Source organism: Arvicola amphibius, chromosome 3, assembly GCF_903992535.2.
Source record: "Arvicola amphibius chromosome 3, mArvAmp1.2, whole genome shotgun sequence".
Lineage (NCBI taxonomy): Eukaryota > Metazoa > Chordata > Mammalia > Rodentia > Cricetidae > Arvicola > Arvicola amphibius.
Genome location: NC_052049.1, coordinates 166,969,566 through 166,995,584, shown reverse-complemented (window position 1 = coordinate 166,995,584; position 26,019 = coordinate 166,969,566). Strand labels below are relative to the sequence as shown.

The 26,019-nt window shown below is 36.9% G+C and overlaps 1 protein-coding gene across 4 annotated transcripts in view; it reads right to left on the bottom strand.

Moving 5' to 3' along the window:
• The window catches only part of Stag1 (stromal antigen 1), a 324,710-nt gene that overhangs the window by 201,254 nt on the left and 97,437 nt on the right, over window positions 1–26,019 (bottom strand). For 3 of the 4 annotated variants that reach the window (XM_038322525.2, XM_038322527.2, XM_038322526.2), the window contains exon 4: window positions 13,347–13,511. In XM_038322525.2, coding sequence (XP_038178453.1) covers window positions 13,347–13,511 — 165 coding nt within the window. Of the gene's footprint in view, window positions 1–13,346; window positions 13,512–19,733; window positions 19,848–26,019 lie in introns of all 4 variants that reach the window. The other variant, XM_038322528.2, reaches the window with a different exon arrangement.

Sequence of the window (26,019 nt, the reverse complement as noted above, 5' to 3'; positions counted from 1 at the left end):
CTAATGGACCAGGCAGTGTTTAAATGAATACAGCTTTCGTGTAACTATTTGGGTAAAGCTAGCCGGGTGGCGGGACACAGCCTGCTGTTCCATCTACAGATTGGCGCTCCAACGTGATGGACTAAATCCACTTACTGACAGGACAAAAATAAAGAAAAAGAACAATATGAAACAGATTTCTAATATATGTGTGTGTGTGTGTGTGTTCATTCAAAAAACCTGTAACAATTCTAAACCTATATATAACAAATAATAGGAGCCTCAAAACACATGAAACAAAAGTTGAAATGTTAGAAGAAATAAGAAATGTCACAATCATGGCTGAGATTATTTTCCCCCGTATGTCTCTTTGTAAATGGTAAAAGCAGCACACACAAACATACAAAAGACTATATGAATAATGTTACCAATAAATATGTCCTGGTTAGTATGCATAAAGCATAAAACTATTTAAATATATTCACAGAATTCACAAGAGGAAACCATAACCCAGATATCTATGCATAGTGATATTTTGTTTATGATCTAAGGAATAAAGTTTGCCTTAAGATCAAAGTGCAAAGCTAACCACAATAGTCAGACATACTGACCAGGCAACGGCGGCACACACTTTTAATCCCAGCAGTCACACTAGTTAGAAACAGAGGCTGGGCAGATTGGCACACACTTTGAATACCAGCAGTAGAGAGAAATATAAGGGATGATGAAAGAGGAACTTGCTCAGTCTCAGTCTGAGGATTCATGGAGGCACAATCGCTCATTTGGGTCAGAGACAGAGAGAAGAGTCAGTGACTACCCACTTTGCATTTATGAACTTCAGCTTGCATCTCACTATCTTTCTCTGGGTTTTTATTATTTGTGCAACAACTATATGGGTTGTCACTATTTCTAAGATATATAAAAAAAGTATCCAGCACAATACTGATTATCTAACAGCATTATAGACACAATCATTCTGGAATGTAAACTACAGGTCCATTGATTTCTCCATCAGTAAAAAAGAAAAATCATTAAAAAGTCATTTCATAGGAACCAGGTACCTAGGACAGAGTGGGCCTAAGGAAAAAAGGTCCACGGGAGTAGAAGCCAGGAACCAATCTAGTCCCAGGAGCCAAACTAGTACCAGGACACTGGCGAACCAGGACTGAGCCAACAACTTGATCCTGAGTCAGCGATCTCTACCAGAACAGGTACAGAAGAGTAACCACTGAGCTATTGAGCCAAAACACTGAGACCCCTGAGGCTCAGGACATGAATCTGGGTCATTCAAGGGAGTAGACATAAGCCAGGACCCCTGTGGGTCTGGGTGTGAGTCTAGAACCTCCCAGGAACCAGTCATGAGTCAGGACCACTGCCAATCTGGGCGTGAATCTGGGACCTCCAGAGGAGTAGGCAGAAATCAGAGATCTCTGCAGGGCCAGGCATTAGTTTAGGACCTCAGAAGGAGTAGACCTGAGCCAGGACCTCTGTGGGTCCGGGTATTGGTTTGGGACATCAAAGGGAATAGGCAGGAACCTGGAACCTCTGTGCGTCCTAGCGTGAGTCTGGGACCTCTGAGGGAGTAAGCCTGAACAAGGTACACTGCAGTTCTGGGTGCACCTGAGTCTGGGAACTCCAAGTCAGTAGCAGGAGCCAGAAACATTTGCAAGACCAACTCCATGTCAGGGACTTCTGCAGGAAGGGATTCAGACCAGGATTTACAGAAAAAGGTCAATGCCAGGAACCTAGGTCAAATTAGGCCTGAGACAGCAAACTCAAAGGGAGCAGAGAACAGAACAGGAGCTCTGAGCTATCTTCAAAAACACGGAGTAACCAACGGGTAACTAGAACCGCAGCACTGACTGTACTATGAGAAACAACCAACCATCTGAGCTTTGGATTCACTGGCACCTAAAAAATTACTCAACAAAATCTGAGACAGCCCCAACCACGCCTATTAGAGGAAAAGATGAGTAGAAGGGGTAAGAACAGATGCAACATAACAAAGAGCAACACAACACCAGTAACACCTAAAGACCCTACAACAGCAAGACCTGAACAATCAAATATGGACGAACCAGAAGAAAATGACATAAAGAATAACATCAAAGACCCACCTACATCAAATGTTTGAAACTCTAAAAGAGGAAATGAGAAATTCCCTTAAAGAAATGGAGGAAAAGACAAACAAACAAACAAAAAGGAAGACATTGGCAAATCTCTCAAAGAAAACAAAGAAAAAGAAATCAAATATGTGAAAAAAAACTATTCATGACTTAAAAACTGAAATAGAGACAATAAAGAAAACACACGCCGAGGGAATTATAAAAAGAGAAATCATGAGAAAAAGATTAGGAATCACAAATGCAAGCATGAATAGCAAAATACAAAAGATGGAAGAGAGTCTCAAGCGCTGAAGATACAATAGAGGAAATAGACTCATCACTTACAGGTAACATTTAATCTAATAAAAGCTTAACTCAAAATATCCAGGAAATATGGGACACCATGAAAAGGCAAAATCTAAGAATAATAGGTATAGAAGAAGAAGTTCTTCAACTCAAAAGCACAGAAAATATATTTAACAAAATCATAGAAGACAACTTTTCCAAACTAAAGAAAGATATACCTGTGAAGATACAAGAAGCTTACAAAACGCCAAATAGACTGGATCCAAAAAAAAAAGTCCTTTCGCAACATAATAATCAAAACACTAAACAGACAGAGTAAAGAAAGAATATTAAGAGCTGCAAAGGAAAAAGGCCAAGTAACATATAAAAGTAGACCTATCAGAATTACACCTGACTTCTCATTGGTCACAGGGAAAGCCAGAAGGACATGGTCAAGTGTTATGCAGAAATTATGAGACTACAGATGCCAGCCCAGACTACTATACCCAGCAAAACTTTCAATCACCATAGAAGGAAAAAACAAGATATTCCATGATTTCACCAATACCTAGCCACAAATCCAACCATACACAAAATACTAAAAGGAAAACTCCAACCCAGGGAAGCTGGCTACACCAACAAAAACACAGTCTCCTAGCAGCAAATGCCAAAGAAGAGAAAAATGTACAAATTATAATCACAAACAATGAAAATTCACAGGAGATAGCCATCACTGGTCATTAATATCTCTTAATGTAAATGGATGGACTAAACTCACCTATAAAAAGGCATAGGCTAACTAACGAGTTGGATACGAAAACATAATACATCCTTCTTCTGCATACAAAAAACACATCTCAAACTCAAAGACAGACACTGTCTCAGGAAAAAGTTGGGGAAAAATATGCCAATAAAATAGACCTAAGAAACAAGTGGGTGTAGCAATCCTAATATCTAACAAAACAAACTTCAAGCTAAAATCAGTCAAAACAGATAAAGAAGGTCATTTCATATTAGTCACAGGAAAAATCCATCAAAAAAAATTCAATACTGAACATCTATTCCTCAAATACAAGGGCACCCTCTTATGTGAAAAAAATACTTGTAAAGCTTAAATCATACATTAAACCCCACACACTAAGAGTGGGAGACTTCAACACTCCCCTCTCCCCACTGGACAGGTCAATCACACAAAAAATGAACAGAGAAATAAGAGAACTAACAGATATTATGACTCAAATGGACTTAACATACATCTATAGAATATTCCATCCAAACAGAAAAGAATATACCTTTTTCTCAGCACTTCATGAAACCTTTTCAAAAATTAACCACATACTCAGTAACAAAACAAACCTCAACAACTACAAAAAAATGTGAAATAATCCAATGTTTAAAATAATCCAATTGTTTAAAACTAGAAGTCAACAGAAATACTAATTCCAGAAAACCCACAAACAGTGCTCACCTGAATCATCAATGGGTCAAAAAAGAAATAAAGGGAGAAATTAAAGAATTCCTAAAATTCAATGAAAATGATCACACAACATACCCAAATTTACGGGACACAATGTGAGCAGTGTTAAGAGGAAAGTTCATAGGGTTACTAAACGCCTACATAAAGAAGCTGGAGCCGGGCGGTGGTGGCGCACGCCTTTAATCCCAGCACTCGGGAGGCAGAGGCAGGCGGATCTCTGAGTTAGAGGCCAGCCTGGTCTACAAGAGCTAGTTCCAGGACAGGCTCTAGAAACTACAGGGAAACCCTGTCTCGAAAAACCAAAAAAAAAGAAAAAAAAAGAAGCTGGAAAATCCCACACTAGTGAATTAACAGAATATTTGAAAACTTTATAACAAAAAGAAGCAAACTTACCTAAGAGAACTAGACCCCAAGAAATAATCAAATTGAGAGCTGAAATCAACAGTATAGAAACAAAGAAAATACAAAGAATCAATGAGACAAAGAGTTGGTTCTTCAAGAAAATCAACAAAATAGACAAACCTTTATCCAAACTAACAAAAAGGGAGAGAGAATATCCAAATTAACAAAACCAGAAATGGAAAGAGGGACATAACAACAGACACGGAGGAAATATAAAGAATCATCAGGTCATATTTCGAAAACCTGTACACCACAAAATTATTAAACTTAAAGGAAAAAGACAACTTTCTGGATAAATATCACTTACCAAAATTAAATCAAGACCAGATAAGCAGACCTATAACTGCTGAAGAAATAGAAACAGTCATCAAAAGTCTCACAACCAAAAAAAAAAAAAAAAAAAAAAGACCAGATGGATTTAGCTCAGAATTCTACAAGACTTTCAAAGAAAAACTAATACCAATACTCCTCAAATTATTCTACACAATAGAAACAGAAGGAACAATGCCAAACTCTTTTTATGAGGCTACAATTACCCTGATACACAAACCACAGAAAGACACTACTAAGAAGGAAAATTACAGCCCAAACTCACTCATGAACGATGATGAAAAATAGTAAATAAAATACTGGCAAATCAAATCCAAGAATACATCAGAACCATCATCCACCATGATCAAGTCGGCTTTATCACAGAGACGCAGAGATGGTTCAACATATGAAAATCTGTAAGTGAAACCCACCATATAAATAAGCTGAAAAATAAAAACATGATCATCTCATTAGATGCTGGAAAAGCTTTCGACAAAGTACAGCATCCCCTCAGGATAAAAGACTTGCAGAGAGCAGGGATACAAGGAACACAACTAAACATACTAAAAGGCAATATACAGCAAGCCAACAGCCAACATCAAACAAAAGGGAGAAAAATCCCCAACGATTCCACTGAAATAATGAACAAGACAAGGTTGTCCACTCTCTCCATATCTATTAGGGATAGTTCTTGAGGTCCTAGCTAGAGCAATAAGACACCAAAAGAAAAACAAGGGGATAAAAATTGGAAAAGAAATAAAACTCTCACTGTTTGCTGATGATATGATAGTTTACATGAGCAAATATTCTACCAAGGAACTCCTACAACTCATAAACACTTTTAGTAATGTAACAGGATACAAGATAAACTCAAAAAAAATCAGTAGTGCTCCTGTACTTAGATGATAAAAAGGCTCGTGAAGAAATCAGAGAATCAACACCCTTCACAATAGCCACAAATAGCATAAAATATCTCGGAGTAACTCTAACAAAACAAGTGGAAGACTTGTATGACAAGAACTTTAAATCTTTGAAGAAAGAATTTAAAGAAGACAAGAGAAAGTGGAGAGATCTCCCATGCACTTGGGTAGGCAAAATTAACCTAGTAAAAATGGCAATCTTACCAAAAGCAATCTACAGATTCAATGCAATGCCCATTAAAGTCCCAGCAAAATTCTTCAAAGACCTCAAAAGAATGGTACTCAACTTTATAAGGAAAATCAAAAAATCCGGGATAGGCAAAACAATCCTGTACAATAAAAGAACTTCTGGAGGCATCACACTCCCTGACTTCAAACTCTACTACAGAGCTACAATACTGAAAACAGCCTGGTATTGGCATAAAAACAGACGGGGGGGGGGGGTCAATAGAAGCAAATAGAAGACCCAGATAACAATCCACACATCTTTGAACACCTGATCTTTGACAAGGAAGCATGAAATATCAAATGGAAAAAAGAAAGCATATTTAACAAGTGGTGCTGGCATAAGTGGATATCAACATGTAGAAGAATGAAAATAGACCCATATCTATCACCATGCACAAAATTCAAGTCCAAATGGATCAAAGACTTCAACATAAAGCCAGCCATCCTGAACCTCATAAAACAGAAAGTGGGAAGTACACTTGAATGCATTAGCACAGGGAACCACTTCCTAAATATAACCCCAGCAGCATAGACACTGAGAGAAACAATTAATAAATGGGACCTCTTGAAACTGAAAAGCTTCTGTAAAGCAAAGGACACGGTCAACAAGACAAAACAACATCCTACAGAATGGGAATAGACCTTCACTAACCCCACATCAGACAGAGGTTTGATCTCCAAAATATACAAAGAACTCAAGAAATGGGACACCAAAAGAATATATAAAATAAAAAAAATGGAGTAGAGACCTAAACAGAGAACTCTCAACACAGGAATCTATAATGGCTGAAAGACACTTAAGAAAATGTTCTACATCCTTAGTTCTCAGAGAAATGAAAATCAAAACAACTCTGAGATTCCATCTTACACCTGTAAGAATGGCCAAGATCAAAAGCACTGATGACAACTTATCTTGGAGAGGTTGTGGGGAAAAGGGAACACTTCTGCATTGCTGGTGGGAATGCAAGCTGGTACAACCCCTTAGGATGTCAGTGTGACAATTTCTCAGAAAATTAAGAATGACTTTTTCTCAGAAAATTAAGAAAGAACTTTTGGGTATCTATCCAAAGGATGCTCAATCGTGCCACAAGGACATGTGCTCAACTATGTTCATGGCAGCACTGTTTGTTATAGCCATAACCTGGAAACAACCTAAACGCCCCTTGACCAAAGAATGGTTAAGGAAAATATGGTAAAGAAAGACAATTAATTATCACATGTACTCACTCATAAGTGTTTTTTAAACATAAAGCAAAGAAAGTCAGCCTACAAACCTGATGTAGGTGGGTTTTCTATCTATCTGTTGCTTTCATTGGTTAATTAATAAAGAAAACTGCTTGGCCTGATAGGTCAGAACATAGGTAGGCGGGGAAGACAGAACAGAATGCTGGGAGGAAGAAGGCAGTGAGACAGTCGCCATGAAGCCAGCCACAAGGTCAGACATGCTGAATCTTTCTTGGTAAGCTACCGCCTTGTGGTGCTACACAGATTATTAGAAATGGGTTAAGCAAGATGTGAGAGTTAGCCAGTAAGAGGCTAGAGCTAATGGGCCAGGCAGTGTTTAAATGAATACAATTTGTGTGTTGTTATTTCGGGTGTAAACTTAGCCATGTGGGAACCAGGCGTGATAAAAAGCAGGCCTGCTCATCTCGTCACTACACAAACCACAATCCCAGAGAACTTAAGACAACAATGAGGACACTAAGAGAGACTTACATAGATCTAATCTACATGGGAAGTAGAGAATAAAAAAAGACAAGATCTCCTGAGTAAATTGGGAGCATGGGGACCTTGTAGGAGGGTTGAGGGGGGGGGGGGAGATGCAGGGAGAAGAGCAGAGAAAAATGTAGAGCTCAATAAAATCAATAATAAAACAGGAAAAAATTATTTCATAGAAAATATTCTAAGGCACATAAGAAAATGGTACATATTATTTCAGCTAATAATTAGTTAAGTAGTTACATCTGGATTCAAAAGGAGTGAAGAAATGTTTCTCTGCCAGTAGCAGACCTGAATTTTCTTTATATGAAGTAAAAAAAAAAACAAAAACAAAAAAAACTTCAGTACATAGATATTAGTCCCTGCCAAAATCAGCACTCCTGGAAACTGTTATTACATGCATTCTTTCTGTCAATGAAAATAGCTAAGTACTGTGGGAATTAGTGTTTACTCTATTTAAATGACTATAAAGAAGTATTTCACTAAATTGCAATTTATTCTTGAGATAGAATAAAATGTAGCTAGGATTATTAGCAGTAATGACAAAAATAGTTTTTTCACATTAAGTACAATGTATGTAATTCTGTTTTTAAAACAAGTTTACATGCAGAAACTATACAAGAAGATGCAAAAAGTTTAAAGAAAAATACTCATGGGGCTGGAGAGATGGCTCAGTGGTTAAGAGCATTGCCTGCTCTTCCAAAGGTCCTGAGTTCAATTCCCAGCAACCACATGGTGGCTCACAACTATCTGTAATGAGATCTGGTGCCCTCTTCTGGCTTGCAGACATACACACAGACAGAATATTGTATACATAATAAATAAATAAATATTTAAAAAAAAGAATTAGGACAAATAGGGAACAATAAAAGTTACTTAGCTTAACCTAGCTACTATACTTCAAGCCTCAAATAACTGCTCTTCATATTTACTTATGTCATTTTTATCTTCTTATAAAATGCTTGCATTCTACATCTTAAAAGTAGTTCTTCACTAAAACAATACTTTAGTTAGGACTCTAGCCCATTTCAACTCAGAAGGAACACAGAGTGACTCTGTCTGCCCTTGAGTAGACATCCAGTGACTATTTTTCCTTCTATAGGCATGATAAACAGCTGGGTTTCAGCTGGAATGTGAAAGATGGGTATTTGTCTTTCTTTAATCCTTTCAAATTGAAGGATGGAAATAAGAGCAACTAGCGAAAGATAGAAATAAGCAAACAATACAATACCTAAAAATGGATAAAATATCAGAGAAGTATTACAGAATGACATCATGTGACTGCTACAAACAGGAAAAAAATCCACTAAACTGGGAGTGGTGGCTCATCCCTTTAATTTCAGCACTTGAGAGGCAGAGGAAGGCAGATCTCTGAGGTCAAGGCCAGCCTGGTCTACAGAGTCAGTTCCAGGACAACCAAAACTACACAGAGAAACACTGCCTCAAAAAACAAAAACAGGCAAACTAAACTACAAGACTAGCTATAATTGACTAATCTTAAGGTTTCTATTCACTGCAATTAAATACTACAACGAAAAAACAAATAGGGGAGGAAAGGGGATTTGCTTGGCTCAATCTTCCACTTTATGCCGGGTGGTGATGGTGCACGCATTTAATCCCAGCACTCGGGAGGAAGAGGCAGGTGGATCTCTGTGAGTTCGAGGCCAGCCTGTTCTACAAGAGCTAGTTCTAAGAAGACAGGCTCTACAGCTGCAGAGAAACCCTGACTTGGGGGGGGGGGGGGAACCAAACTTCCACTTTCTAGTCAGTTCATCAAGGAAGGTATCCATGACAAGGACTCAAACAGAGCAGGAACCTGAAGACAGGAACTGATGCAGAGGTCATGCTTTTCATGGCTTCCTCAGCCATGTTTCTTATAGAACCTAGGCCCACCAGCCTAGGATTAGCACCACCAACGATGGGTTGTATCCAACCCCATCAATTACTAATTAAGAAAATGCCCCACAGGCTCACTTAAAGCCAATCTCACAGGTGATTCTAGTTTGTGTCAAATGACATAAAACTGACCAGGAAATAAGCTGAGACCCACTTGATCAATTGGGATGACCTTGTTTCATTATAAAAGTAGCTGCATAACATGAGCCTTTCAAAATTGCTTATGCACAGCAAGTATCTGATGGCATGACATATAAAGAAAAGCCAACTTATGGACAGAAAAGAGGAGTAAAATCCTATTGTGAAGAAAACTCACTCCTGGAATTCAATGCCCCTTAACTTATGAAAAGGCCTCTTACTGACTAAAAAACATCACACACCTTTAATCCCAGTAGGCACACTATAGAGGTAGAGATAAGAGCCGGTGGCTGGCTGTTTTGCTTTTCTGACCATCGGGTTGAACCTTAATATCTGTCTCTGTTTTTATTAGTCATGCTATAGTGCAGTCATATATTCAGACAAGTTTTATTTGTTAGATTACAAATTAAATATAACTACATTATAAGATCACTATAAGCCTAAACTTGTCTACTAGCATTTGAGCTTCCACTGTAGTAAAGTATACTAAGGTCCTTATTTTTTTTTTTTCTCATGGTTTATTTTTTTTTATATTTAAAAATTTCCATCTCCTTCCCTCCTCCTCCCCCCTCCCTCCCCTCCTTCTCCCCTTTCTCTCCCCTCCTTCTCCCCCTTCCCTCCCCTCCCCTCCACCCATACCTCCCCTCCCTCCCTCTCAAGGCCAAGGAGCCATCAGGGTTCCCCACTCTATGCTAAGACCAAGGTCCTCCCAACTCCCCCCAGGTCCAGGAAGGTGATCGACCAAGCTGAGAAGGCTCCCACAGAGCCCGTCCATGAAGAACAATCAGAGCCCAGAGCCATTGTCCTTTGCTTCTCAGTCAGCCCCCGCTGTTGGTCCTTATTTTTGAAACAAACCTGTATATTCTCATTTTTTAATGAGAAATCTAAGTTCTTTTAACCTGCAAGTGTCAAGTTTCTATCATTAAGTGCTTTTCTACCATAACCCAAATTCTGTTCATCTGTGGAATTCTTCCCTACAAACTACATAATATTCTTCTGTACAAAACACATACACATTGTCTATTTCCAAACTCAATAACATTGCCTATTCCCTCACCACAATGTTTGCTAGAGATAGGGTACAGCTCCAACCTCATGTTGATTCAAGACTACAAAGCACACTTTTATACTCTCTGTAGGACATTTTATCATGATTTTACCTTTGAAGTGGGTAGGTAACAAACAGCAAAACTACAATGGCATTGTTAATGGAGGGTTCTTGTCAATAATTTAAACATGCATGACCTTGGTTCAGGAACCATGCACAAAAATTTGTTATAGAACAATCCCATATTTACATTTTAGAGGTATAATAAAATGACCAAAAGCAGTATTTTTAGAAGCATAATATTATAATGTTATATGGAAAGAAAATTAAACCTGCTCAATAAATCATGGTTAGGGACTGTGAAAGACAAATAAATCTGAAAAACCAGAAGTCAAATTCACCGTAAAATGACCACCAATAAGTTTCAGTATGAAAAAACAAAATGACCAGTTTGTAACATTAATCTTAATATACCAAGTAAAAATGAATACTAAATTATAAATGACTTAAAAACATAGTGAATAAAAGTTGAAAACAAACAATAAGTTATATTTGAAATATTGAATCAAAATTAAACTCTGAAAAATGTGGCATCCTGACTCACAATCCATAGTCAGAAAATATGGTAGAAAACTGATATAAGAATATTATGCAAAATTTTACCTTGGTCAATATTTTGTTTAAAATATAAATAGGATTTTATGACTGGGGAGATAGGTCATTTGATAAACTGGCTGCTATATATGCGAAAGAACTAATGTATAATTCCCAGAACTTGTATTAAAACATGATAATAGGACTAGAGGGATGGGTCAGCAAAAAAGAGTGCTTGTGCCTAGCATCCACGTCAGACAGATTAAAATCTCCACTCCAAGGGATCTAATACTTTCTTCTGAATTCTCAGACACCTGTACTTACATGTGCACACCCTACCACCAACACACATACATACACACAAAGTAAAAATAAATAAATAACTTATGAGTATGCATTACCACACCAAGCCAATTTGATAAAAATATATTGATAATAAATGCTTTTTCAATATTAATTTTAGCACAAAGCTGTAATATGTGTTAAAATATTTATGCAAATGAAGTCTAACATGAAAAATATAAAATTTTAAATTTATATGAAATTCACTTCAGTTCTTATATTTTCTTTCTGGTCAAAATATAGAAAAAATATTTTAAAAATCAGTACTTCTGTAGCATTTTAATATTCTTCTCTGAAAGTCAAACTTAGTGACTAAAAAGCACTTGGTTTTAAAACACACTATTATAATGCACAAATATCTACTGCTTTGGATAACTGAGACTTTAGTCTTCGTTGTGCAATAAAGAATCTTAACCAGTATAATTCACATTGTTGCCTGTCCACACAAATACAAAGACCAATATACACAAGAATATGAAAAGAGACAATATAAAGTAAATTCTTCTAAGGGCTTCAAAACAAAATACAAGTGAAAAATAAAGAGTAAACTAATGGCAAACTATGTTGGTGCTGAATGTAACTATTTCCCAAATTATCTAAAAACTTTTCACATTAAAATTGAAAGCACAATTTTAAAATTAGCAAATGAGAAATTAAATAAAGATTTAGCTTATTGTTAACCATTGGTTGTCAAGGAAATGTAAATAATAAAAATACTGATTTAAGTTATCAAATAATTTTTAAATATAAAACACCAAAATAATGAAACTGAACATGTTGACTTTTGCTTGTTTTTTTTCAAGACAGGATTTTTTTGGTAGAGCTGGATGTCCTAGAACTAAGCTCAGTAAACCAGGCTGGCCTTCAAAGCACAGAGACCCACTTCTCTGCCTCCTGAGTGCTGGTGTTAAAGGTGTGCGCCACTGCTCGCAGCTCACTTCTTCTTTATTACTGCGTTATTTATATGTTCTTCTGGCAGAACTGAACTATGCAGCACAGGCTGTCCTCAATCTCGTGAGCTTTCTGCCAAGCCACCAGAATGTGGACTTCAAATTTGTATTCCACACTCAGGATATTTGACAAAACACACTTTCAGGTTTCTTGTGCATTTTAATACTTCCTATATTTCTTATGAAGGGTGGAAGTTTAATATTTGGAAAGAAATATAATATTTTTTTATTAATAAAAAACCCATGAAGCAAAAAGTTTCACCTATGACATTTTTAAATGATAATGTTCAGAAATAAACATGAACAATTAATATATTTTAATAGAAAAAATAATGTAACAACGTGCTAAAGGAATAGTAAAATAACTATGGTTTATCTTTATAATAAAGTTTTCAATAAAATCATAGATTACCAAACAATTCATTGTTGAATAAATGAAACATAAAAAACAGTAAAACAGTTTTCAAAAAGATCACACTGGACTAAGGAGATGACTCAATTAATACTGAACTTACTGTACAAGCATGAGGACCTGAGGTTCCGAGATAGACAGACAGACAGGAGACACACCCACATATATACTCTTCTTTCAAATAAGCTGAAATGTGCATTACACATATCAAACCATGTTCGAAAACTAGATCAAGGTAACAGAAAGACTCTTGGGCATTTCCTACTAGTCATTTTGTTTAGTAAAACTTAATACCTTCAAAATAAGCAAACTGAACTGAAAAAAACCTACAAAAAATAACCTTTTGGTTCAAATATCAGTTATACAGAGGTTAGAGGAATATCTAAGTGGTAGAGCACATGCTCAGAATATTTAAAACCCTGGGTACAAAAACACAGACAAAGACACACAGAGGGTACATGAAGTGTCGATATATACACTAGAAAACCCTACAAAGATTGTCATGGTTCATACAAGAAATAGAAACATCCAAAAATTACCTGCATTGCACTTTTCCCCAGTTTCACCACCTCAAATAATGTGACAGGATCTCCTTCACCATTCTGTTGAGGGTGGCCATTAGCTCTTCCACGACCTATTCCTCTAACCCCAGCTTCAATTCTGCTCTTTTCTCCTGGGGATTTTCGAGGTTTCTTATTTGTAGACTGAATTAAAAGATAAAGAAAAATTATAATGAATGCAGATTTATTTGCTTTATATAAACATAATCTCAAACTGTTTGATCATATAAAGATGTTTTGAAATAACAGGTCAAAAATATATCAATCCCTAAACAAAAACAATTAAAAATTTTTGTCATAAAAATATTATAGTACAAATATCAAAATTTAGTTCATAGAGATATGAAAATAAAATTTCAGATATTTGTATAACAGTATTTAATGATTTAACCATGTCTACTCTTGATTTTGCCATCTTTATATCTTCTTCAATATACTCTCCTGCATCCTGAGAATTTTGGTTCACTAAAACATTCCTGGGAAATTCTGCAATTCTAATTTCTTTCTCTGCTGAATTACTCAAAAATTTGTCATTTCAACAAATACTTTTGGTGGGCATTCTTGAAACTATTCAAGATACCGGGAATAAAATATAGTAGAGCCAAAATACTTCCTAAATGTAGCCTAATGATGTAGCCTAAATTTCCCCTACCTCCTGTACCTAATTATTTCTCTCTTGTTTTTATAAGACACAATCTCATATAGCCAAAGCTAAGCCCAAACTCATTATGTTGCTAAAAACAAAACAAACTCTAAACTCCTAGATCCTCCTTTTCTCTCCCAAGTACTGATTAATTACAGGCATGTGGGGACAGAAACCAGGGCTTTGTACATGCCAAATGAGATATATTCATCCCTTGGCCGTCAAGTTTTCCAACATTAATACTACCTACCACCACTGTATCTTAAAGCCAGGGGTAATATGAGAAATGTGCCTGTCACTTTACCCATTTGCGTCAAACTAACCAACATCAATTTTGCTTAATGTAATATTAAAAAAACAGATTTTATTTAATCACCAATACTTCCTGCTCCCAATTATGTCTTTCTTTTGTTTTTCTAAGACACAATCTCATATAGCTCAGGCTAACCTCAAACTCACTACATAAAGAATTTTCTAAAATTCTTTAAAAATTTACACGATTTTCTTCCTTTTCCCTCAGTTATATTTTATCCTTTCCTATACTATATTCATTGCTAGTTGGTGTTAACCAGAGGTCTTGGTAAAGCATCTTTTCAATCATTATACTTTCTGAAGTAATTCATTAGAGCCCTGTTCCAGCAACAAATTTTCTGCCTCTTATCTTCAAATCTATATTTATCTTACTTTAAAATGCTGGAGCTAGCCCCTGTAGACATTATTCTATTGCCATCTGTTGCAGTATTAGCCTTTATAAACACAGGACACTGTAGAAATACTACACAGCACAGCAGGGTGGGGAGGAAACTTCTCTACATGATTGAGCTTTGTCAACTTGGCACAGTATCGTGGAATAATATTATCAAATACTCATAAACTGAATCAAATAAATACAAAAAAGGATGATCAAACTAATGTCCTTGCCTTTATTTTTTTAAACATACCAAGATAACAATTCAACACAGGCTGAATAAAGACATGCTGCAAAGAAAAAGAAACAGAGCACGTAAAAAGTAGAATACTTAGTATGTGGTCGGACCCAAGACTGGAATCTAGAAACCAAAATGATTAGTAAATTTTGAGCACAGCTAGTTAATTAAATTATGGTATCAATTTTAAATATCCTGGTTTTGAGAAGTATATACTACTTAATACAATGCCCTTGTTCCTGGAAAATATGCACTCAAGTGTATAGAGCTCATTTGATGCTCATACAATATAGGGTAATGGAATGAAAGTATTGAAAAAAAATGGGTGTACCTGTAACTATAATACATAATATAATGTTAATACTGTATAAATAGCTATGTCCATCCCCATTACCATTGTGGTGTTAGAGACTGAACCCAGGGCTTTGTATATGCTAGGCAAGAACTCTACACTGGGCTGTATACCTAACATTTTTCCAAATACTTTCAATTCTTAGGTGACAAAAATCCTTAGAACCAGATCTGCAGGCAGAGTTACACAGCTTCATAACGTGATCTTGATAAATAAAATGACTACTAATGTCCTTCTGCTATACTGATAGGACTGGATCTTGTTCATCCATCATCAGAGAAGCTTCTTCATGCAGTTCATGGGAACAACCAAGCAATGTGCAGAGAGTGAGAGACCTTGAAACACTCAGTCCTAAATAGCTATCTTCATCAAATCTCTGCCCACAGGGCTCAGGTAAGTCTTCCAGAGAGGAAGCAGAAAAGGATGGAGGACATGAAGGAAAACAAGGCCTTCTAAGCATGACAGGCCAGACCCACATATGAACTCACAGAGTGTGGCAGCATCCACAGGGCCCACACAGATCTAAGCCATAGAGGGTCCAAGTGCCAAGAAAAAGTAAACAAGAGGGTCCATCCCTTATCCAGGAATCTGATAATTGCTCACAAAGGAAAACTTACTTTTCTCCAAGGGAGACTCATTGGATATACAAACCACTTTTAAGGGCAGGCCCTATGACCAGCATTAGATGATCAACACAAAACAAACTCAATGATATTTTTGGAGGTTTTGTGTCTCACAATGTTTATTTGAAGCACTTTTTCTTTTTTTAAAGCCTTTCAGATCTTTTGCTTATGTATTATGGTTGCTCATTTTATTTTTATGGGTTTTCTGTATGCGTGAATGTGTGTGTCTCAGAATCTATGTGTTTCTTTGGCTTTTTCTATGGTTCTTTTTACTAATTTGTAAAGTGGGGAGCATGCATGTGTGCTTCTGTTACTCTGGCTACTTGTTTTTATTTTATCTTATTATTACTTTAAGATGCTGGCTTATATCCTAATGAGAGAGAGAGAGAAGGGATGAATTTGGATGGATTGAAAGAAAATGGCCCCCAAAGAGACTGGCACTATTGAAAGGTGTGGCTTTGTTGGAGGAAGAGTGTCACTGTGGAGACAGCCTTTGAGGTCTCATATATCCAAGATACTACCCAGTGTCTCAGATCACACTTTCTATTGCTGGCAAGTCAAGATGTAGGGCACTTAGCTACTTCTCTAGCACCATGTCTGTCTGCATACCATTATGTTACACCATGATGAAAATGGACTAAACCTCTGAAAATGTAAGCCACCCCAACTGAATGTTTGACCCTGACAGCTGCTGTGGTCATTGTGGTCATGGTGTCTCTTCACAGCAAAAGAAACCCTAAGACAGTGAAAAAGTGGGGAGGATCTGTGATAAGTCGGGGATGGTAAAACCATAATCAGAATATATTTTATGAAGAAAATCTATTTCCAATAAAAAAGGAGAAAAGTAATTTTAAAAAAACAGAATTTTCAAAAAAAATAAAGTATATCTTTGTGAAAAATGCAGTAGCCTTTAAGAAAAAGCTCATCTAATAAATTTTAATGATTCAAGCAATACACTGAAGTAAATTTATAATTCATGGTTTGTTTGTTTATTCAAAAAGTAATTATTCAAAGAAAGTACAGAAAAAAGATTAAAAACACTGTCGTGGAACACTATTCCCTGAGACTATGAGCCTTCAAAGCAGTGACATTTTCTTTATGTTTCTAATAAAGTTCCTTATGTTGTGGTCACCCCAAACCATAAATTATTTTCATTACTACTTCATAACTATAATTTTGCTGCTGTTATGAATTGTAATGTAAATATATGTGTGTGGTAATATCTTGATTGTGCTTTAACAAATAAACCTTGCCTGAAGATCAGAGAGCAGAGTTAAGCCACAACAGGCCAGGGACTAGTGGCATACACCTTTAATCCCAGGACTCAGGGTGAGAGAGGCAGAGGGATCTCTGTTAGTTCAAGGTCACCTTGGGTCAGGCAAGACTGAATGTGACTAAAAGAGAAATAGAGCTCACACAAAGGTGATTCCAGCACTTGGGATCCCACACCTTTAATCCAAGCACTACTAGGGAAGTGGAGACAGGAGTGATATGGCTGGGCAGAAAATGGGATATAAGGCAGAAGTTTATTGCAGTCTGAGGTTAGGTGGAGACAGACAGGAGTCTGGAAAAGCTGTTTGAGGAAAGGAATGCCTCTTCAGTCTGAGCATTGGTAGAGAAAAGAACTCTCTTGTGGCCGGCTGCTCTGCTTCTCTGATCTTCAGCATTAACTCCTATATCTGACTCTGGGTATTTATTATTAAGACCAACTAGAATTCATGCTACATATGTCTTTTCTGATGGTCTTAGGAGATCCATATGAAAGAGTAGTTCAACCTCCAAAGGGGTTTTGACCCACAAGTTGAGAACTGCTATCCTAAAGGTGTAGTCTCTGACATTACCATTCACCACCATTTCTGTCACTACAAGTCACAGAAAACTCTAGATGACACTACAGCCTTTTCTACTTTATCCAGAGAAGTAATATTTTCTCTGGTGGCCTAGCAGAAAGACCATTGTGAATGTACAAAAGGTTACAATACACTGAATGATGTAAGTGTAATCCTACAGTTACATGAAGACCTACTGTAATTACTGTAGATTCCCCACTTATTATATATGCAGGTCATGTGGCACATCCAGTGAGCTGGTTGGGAGACACTTCTTTGGCTGACTCTCCCTAGATTACAACATTAGGCTCCCAAAAAACAAAGTTTGTCTTGCTAACTTTCTCTGCTAGCTAGAAATAAATAAAAAGGATCAGTAGTGACCACAAAATAGACTACGCTGACAAATACAAAAGGCTGAGCCATGACACCCAAGGCAAAAGCAAAAGCAGAACCTCAAAAAGCATGTAACAATGGCACATCCAAGGAAACTATTGCCATCCTTATGGCTTACTGGTGGGAGAAGAGGAGCCACAGAAACTGTGAGGCCCTGATAGTGGCAAATGCACAGTCTAGAGAGTGGTAACCGAGCTGCAGCGCTGAACACTGACAAAACCGACACAGCTGCTGCCACTGACAACAGCAGCAAAGCTCTTAACAATAACTCGTTTAAGCTGGGTTTTGCTAGTAAAATTTTTTAACTTAAAAAATATTTTTGTAAGATAATACATAAATAGCCTTATCAAACTGTGTTTGTGTCCAACCTCCTGAGTTACTACAGCTGACAAGTTTAACCATCCCCAATGTTTTAAAAAATATATTTTGAATTTATTTAATGTCTGTATAGAGTACATATCAAGGTCAGCGGGCAAGTTGCAGGAGTTGGTTCTCTCTTTCCACCATGTGAATCCCAGATTTTGAACTGAGGATCTCAGCTTAGCCATAGCAAGTACCTTTACCCACTGAACCACCTCATAGGCCCATCCACAATAATTTTTAACATATATCTTTAAAAGACTTATTTTTTTTCTTTATGAGAACTTTTTCTTTAAACACATATAAATAGACAAGTGAGCAAGTTAAAAATGTTTACATGTTATCTTTACTCACTTAACGGATTCAGTATTCCTTCAAACTATGGGTCAAAATGAACCAACCCTTTCTTCCTCCGTTAACTTTGTCAAGCATTTAGTCAAAGCAAGAAATATAATTAATGCAGGGATAAAAATAAACTCTTGTGCTTCATACTCCATAAATAACATAAGAAAGATTTACAATTCACAGGGCTAGTAATACAAAGATTCATAAAACACTTTTTATCCTTATGCCCTATTCACAAAATAGTATATGAATTCTGAGTATGAAAATTGTTGCTATCTAATTACAACTAGTGTATAGTAACAAGTTCTGGGGTAGCTTAACACAAAATCATTACATATAGATAATAACAAGATATAGAGAAAAACACACAGCTGTAATTTTAAAGAGAATGTCAACTATTCCCGACATAATGGCGAAATGTTTGTAATCCCGGGCATTCTATATCTTCAGCAACGAAAGTTTAAGGAAACTCATGATTCAATGGAAAATTGCATGTTCTCTGTGTGTAGTTATACATAGTTACATACATAACAAAAGAAATAAAACTTTAATATATTTACATTCCATTGAAACTTATTTTCAAATAAGTTCTGGAAGGGCTTCTAAAGAAGGGAAGATTAACAGTAGTAATCAGGAAAAGTTTCACAAAAGAATAAGATGCATGGTGGTACTTCATTAATTTATAAATTAGTCTGCTAGTATTATGAAGAGTGGCATAATTAAAATTTAGAAAGAGGTTTCAAAAAATTAAACAAAAGTCATAGATAGACTAATGTGACGGCATTCATCTAGGACTCCAGCATTGAGGAGGCTGAAGCAGGAGGACTGCTGATAATTTGAGGCTAATATGAAATGAATAGCAAAATCCTATCTTGAAACAATAGCAAGATCCTACCTTGAAATTGATATGTATATCTGGTTAGAATCAGGAGACTCAATAAAATATTAGAATGTAAGGCCATGGTTTGCTTTTGGACAGAGTAAAGTAAGACCATCCTTGTAGCATTAACTATAATAGAAGAAAAAGGAAACAATAGGTAGAAAAATAACACTGTATATTCCAATAAAATAAGATATAAATAATTATGGAATGCATTGCAAAATAAATATAAAATTTTAATATAAAATAGTTTTAAACAAGAGTATTACACAATTTATAAGTTACAAATTTTATTAATGAAATCATATGTCTGTTATTACTTATCTCTTTGCATTCACTATCCCATAGAGATAACTGCTTATGATATAAATAGTTTTTTAAATTTACATCTCCTACTAGCCTAGGCCAATAGTAAGATTCAATAATGTTGAAAATATGTGAAGGCATAGACTTGCAGTCAGAATTATATCTTCAGAATTGTCATAATCATACCATGTGGTAGTCTGACTGTAATTGGTCCCCAGAAAGTCATAGAAAATGGCACTATGAGGAGGTGTGACCTTGCCATAGCAGATCCTTGTTGGAGGAAGCATACTACTGTGGGTGCAGGCTTTGAGGTCTCGTTTGCTCAAGCTTCTCTCAGTGTGACTTTCAGATCATTTCCTGTTGCCTGCAAGATAGAGGCCTTTCAGCTACTTCTCTAGCACCATGTCTGTCTATACACTACAATGTCATAATATGATGCTAATGGACTAAACTTCTGAACTGTAAGTCAACCTCATGTAAACATTTTCCTTTATAGGAGTTGCTGTGGTCATGGTGTCTCTTCACAGCAATAGAAAACCCTAAGACAGAACGTGGTACCGGGTATGGGGTTTTGTAGCAATATGCTGAACCACGTTTTTCTTTGGAGGAATTTGGACTTTGCACCTTTGGGTTAGGAAAAGCAATAGAATGCTTTAAGCCCTGATTAATAGGCTACCAGACTAAGCATGGAAGAGTGTTGCTAAGAGTTATTTGAACTGTGGGGGGGGGTATCAAAGGTATATCACTCAAGGTATCAAGGAGAAAGAGGGGAGGGGAGGGGAGGGGAGGGGAGGGGAGGGGAGGGGAGGGGAGGGGAGGGGAGGGGAGGGGAGGGGAGGGGAGGGGAGGGAGGGGAGGAGAGGAGAGGAGAGGAGAGGAGAGGAGAGGAGAGGAGAGGAGAGGAGAGGAGAGGAGAGGAGAGGAGAGGAGAGGAGAGGAGAGGAGAGGAGAGGAGAGGAGAGGAGAGGAGAGGAGCTTAAGAATCAGGTGTGGTGGTGCACACCTTTAATTCCAGCACTGGGAAGACATAGGTTGGCAGAGCTCTGAGTTTGAGGGCAGCCTGGACAATACATCCACTTTTAGGATAGTGAGGTTTAGGCAGTAAAGGACAGAAAGCTGGTGAAGATTTAATTGAATGAGGGCACCAAGTTCTAGCCCCAGTAAGCAGCAGAACTTGGAAGCTTAGGCCACATGGTTCTGGCTTTAGAGTTAAGGATAAAGGAAATGGGTTAAGGAATTTGCCCCTTCATCTAAGAAAGCTTCTGAGGCCAAGAATGTGTCTGAGGTATTCCTGAATAGAGGCCCAGAGAAGTCATTTGTGTGAAATTGTGAAGTTGAAGCCTGGATTGCCTTAGATTCCAAAATGTTGGAGATACCTGAGCCATGGAATATTGGCCAAGGAAAGTTGCTAACACAGAATAAAACCAGCCCAAGAGAAAAAAGTGTTTCACTGTCAGCAAAGCTGAAAGGAATTGGAGATCTGAAGAGCATTTTGAAATCAGGCACGGAGATGCAGAGTTTGGAGTTTATGGGCTGGTTGTTAGTCTTGCTTTGGCCAGTATTTCCTCACTATGCTCCCTTCCCTGCATTATATCTTGTGCCATTCATTATAGATTAGAAGTTATGTGATCTGTTTTTTTTTTATTTTGATTTTAGGCGAAATATAGCTAAAAGACTGCATGAATCTCAGAAGAGACTTTGGACTTTAAACACTGTTGTGACTGTGATAGACTATGAGGACATTTGAAGTTGAACTAAATACATTTTGCATTATGATATTGTTACAAGTTTAGGGGGTCCAGGGAGTTGGAATGTGGTTGTTTGAATGCAACTGTTCCTAAAACCTCATAGAGGATGGCACTATTAAGAGATGTGGCCTTGTTGAAGAAACTGTGTCACTGTGGGCACAAGCTTTGATGTCTTTATTGCTCAAGCGTCCCTCACTGTGGCTTTCAGAAAATTCCCTGATACCTGAAAGATGCAGGAGTCTCAGCTACTTCTCCAGCACCATGCCTCCCCGCCATGACGATGATGGACTGAACCACTGAAACTGTATGTAACCACTTTGAATGTTTTCCTTTATAAAAAGTGTTATGGTCATCGTGTCTTTTCATAGCAATAGAAACCCTAACTAAGACACACCATGATCTTCATTTCAAAAATAAACAGTAAATAGAGTATTAGAAGTAAATTGGCAGCCCGGCATGGTGGCTCAAACCCTTAATCCCAGTGGGCTCTCTGGGAGTTTAAAGCCAGCTTTGTCTACATAGTGAGTACCAGGCTAGCTAGAATAAAATCCTGTCTCAAAAAAACAAAAAACAAAAACAGAAAAACCTATACTGAACACACAGACACACAGAGACAGAGCTATCATTTCCTTCCATTGTTCAATAACAAAACACTGTGATATCTATCTACATGCCAGTTACATTGCACTAAATTTTATGATCTGTGAATCTGACTAAATATTCAGGAGGAAAAATGCAAAAATTGTACCATTTTACATAAAAACGAGTCAAGCATTCAGGGATCCATTGGAACCCTGGAATGTATTAGAATAGGTATCTGCAGGAGATACAAAGGGATGACTACACTATGTTAGATGACAGTAACATAAAGGATATAAAAACAATGTACACAAACACACACACATTGCAGATTTGTAACAGTAAATGCCACCCTTAGGGAATGTATCAATGAAAAAGAATGACATGCGCAATAATTAAAATAGAGAAGAGTGGAGGCTATGTAGATATTGGGTACAAAATATAACCAACAATACTCAGGAAACATTCTGAAAAGGCACCCAGAAATAAGAAACAAGCCTCATAAATGTGAGAAAAGCATAATGAGAGCTTATAGGTTAGAAGCAATGAAAAAACTCTGCAAAATCATTTTTATAAATTTGCTAAGCGACTGGATACTAGCAGAAACAGCAAACGAAGGGTAGGGATTCTTAGTTCCTGGGCAGCTAACTGTAGAGGAAACTTAACCCTGTACAAAAGTGTTAAGCAGGAGATGAGCTTAAAAATTTCACTTATGAAAAAGCTCTGTGGTCTATAAAAAAATAAAAGAATTGCTTAGACAATTAGATACAAATCTTTACTCCAAGCGAAAAGCTGGGGTTTAGTTTCCTGAGGCAAATGTACAGGAATGTCAGTCTAAGTCCTACTGCATACAGATCACCAAGAAAATGATGGTTACAGTCAGAAATGTTCAGTCAGATCACAATGTTATAATCATTACACCATAACATGTGTCTATTTAGAAATGATAGGAATTTTATTCCATTTCTGATACCATATAAGAAAGTGGAAGCTGTGATTTGAGAAAGCACATTGGTATCATTTTCCAATACTATATACTTACTTACATGAAACATCTTAAACACATATTAAAATTACAATTATTTCAAAACATAATTTTTATCATTATGTTGACTGTAATGACATTTGCTTCTGATAGTGCTATTATTTTAGGTAATATGAACTCCAAGCACACAAAATGGTAATGTTGCTAAATATTTGCTATGCCCTGACAGCTCCAATGACCGCACGTTATCCCTTTTCTCTCTAAACTTTCATATTTCCTGAGCTGAATACTAAAATTGAGTCCATTAACAATCCCACAATAACAGCTCAGTGTTTAAGAAGCCCAAGTCCCTTATTTAAAATCAAAGGTTTGTTTTTCTTTATAGATGACATGGGATTGTAATCTGTTTCTTTCTATCTTTTTAAGGCAAGGTTTCACTGTGCAGCTACGGTCAGTCTGGAAATCACTATATAATCCAGGTTGTACTTGAACATTAAGATCTGCCTCCTGGGTGCTCAGATTAAAGGTGTTTATCATCTCACCCAAATTAAAAGTCAAATGACTGTATGTGATAAAAGATATGTAATAAGCTGAGAAAGGCAAAAAGAGAGGACCTCTTGAACCAAAGAGTTCAATCAAGTTTCGATGCAAAGTATATGTTATTGAGGAAGTTAAAAGTGCTGATGAAATAAATACACAAATTTTTTAAAAAGTACAGTGGCATTGGTGATGGAGAAAGGTTTAGTGGGTGAGACAAACTAAAGCAGCAACAACGGTCTCTTAGTTCAAAGCCTGATCCATTATAAGGCTGCAATTCTCTATAAACGCCTGAGGAGTAAGGAGCAGTAAATGAGTTTGAATCTAACAGACTACCTGAGGAGGTTTAAGGAAAGGTGTCAATTACAAGCTGGGGAAATCTTTCAATTTGTAAAGTGCTTACCTATTGAAAATATGAGTTTGAGCCTAAAATTTTCTGTTTAAAAATACATAAATAAATGTTAAAAGCTAAGGATGGTAGTGTGAGCTTGTCTCAGGATTAGGGAGGTGGGGGTGGGAAGATCACTGTGGTTTCCTGGCCATCCATCTAGCTTAATCAACAAGTTCTAGGACAAATCAGACATTGACTGTAAAAAAAAAAGTTACCTGAGGAACCACACCTGACCTCAAGTCTTCATCTTAAGTGTGAACACATATGTACCTGCAGACACACATGAATTTACCCCCATCATGCAACAATACACACACACACACCATCAACATCATCATCATCTTCATCATCATCATCATCATCCCACAACAGAAAAGCACGAAGTTGAAGTGGTGCTAATGAGAAACTTTTATAAGTTATCTAAAATATCTAACCAAAATGATCGAAGAAGACTAAACGACATACTTTTATTTCCTTTTTACATTTCTGTGTATGTGATGTATATGTATTCATGTTTTATGGGTGGCAACATGCATGTAGAGGCCTGTTAGTGTGTATATGCATACAGGTTTGATATTTGGAGAATCGTACTCATATGAAGATGTACACAAGTATCCTTCAAGCCCCAGAGCAACACAATTTCAGTCAGAATACCCCAGTCTCCCTGTGGCTAACAATTTCAAATCCCCAAAGTTAATTTCCTGACACTACTCATACCATTCCTGCACATTCTTGTTTAACCAGTAAGACTACTTAACTGAAATAGGGCTCAGGTCCCTTCCCAACAGGACAGCCCTAACCTGTAAAAGAAGTCTGTGCCTTCATCTTCTCAGATGACAGTGTTATTCTGTTTACTCTGAAATAAACCTACACCTACCAAGCAACATTTCTTTCTTTTCATCTTAAAATCCTAAATTCTTCTTCTACATAGTCACTGAAGCAGGATCTCTCTCAATCAAACATAGAACCTGCAGATAAGGCTACAGTCAGCCTGAAGCTAGGGACATTCTATCTTTGTCTCTTAGAACTGAAAATACCAAGCTGACCTGTCATTAACATATTTTGAGAAAATAACCCCGAGTCCTCGTGCTTATGTGTCAATTGATTTAAACACTGAACCAACACTCAGTCAATACATAATGAATTTGTATTGTAGATTAAACAGCTCATATGGGAACAAAATGCCATCAGGAACTTTTCATAGCTATAGAGGATGTCTGCTTTCAGAGGCTAAAGGAAAGATTGACTGTCTTGTCAAGGGCTGATACAAATGATGACTTTAAGCTAAAGTCAATGCACAATTACCATTCTGAAAATCTTGAGGGTCCTCAAAATTATACTAAATTGACTCTGCCTGTGTTCTATAAATAGAGCAATGCATGACTGACAGCATATCTGTTTAGAATCTGGTTTACTGCGTATTTTATGTCCACGGTTCAGATCTACTGTTCAGAGGGCAATAAAAGATTCCTTTTGAATTAGTACTGCTCGCTGACAATTAACTGTTCATCTTAGAGCTAGGATGGAGATGTATAATGAGATTAATTTCATGCCTACTAAAGTAATATTCAGTAACCTATGAGTCAGGAACTATTTTAGCTTTTGAATCTTTTAATTTAAGAAATACTGAGGCAAAACTGCCACAGACAGTGATCCTGATGACAGATCTAGAAAAAGTACACTAAACACCTACATATTGTAAAGAACATTTGTCATTTATGTTAGGAAATGGGAGTATCAAGATAAGCAGAAATA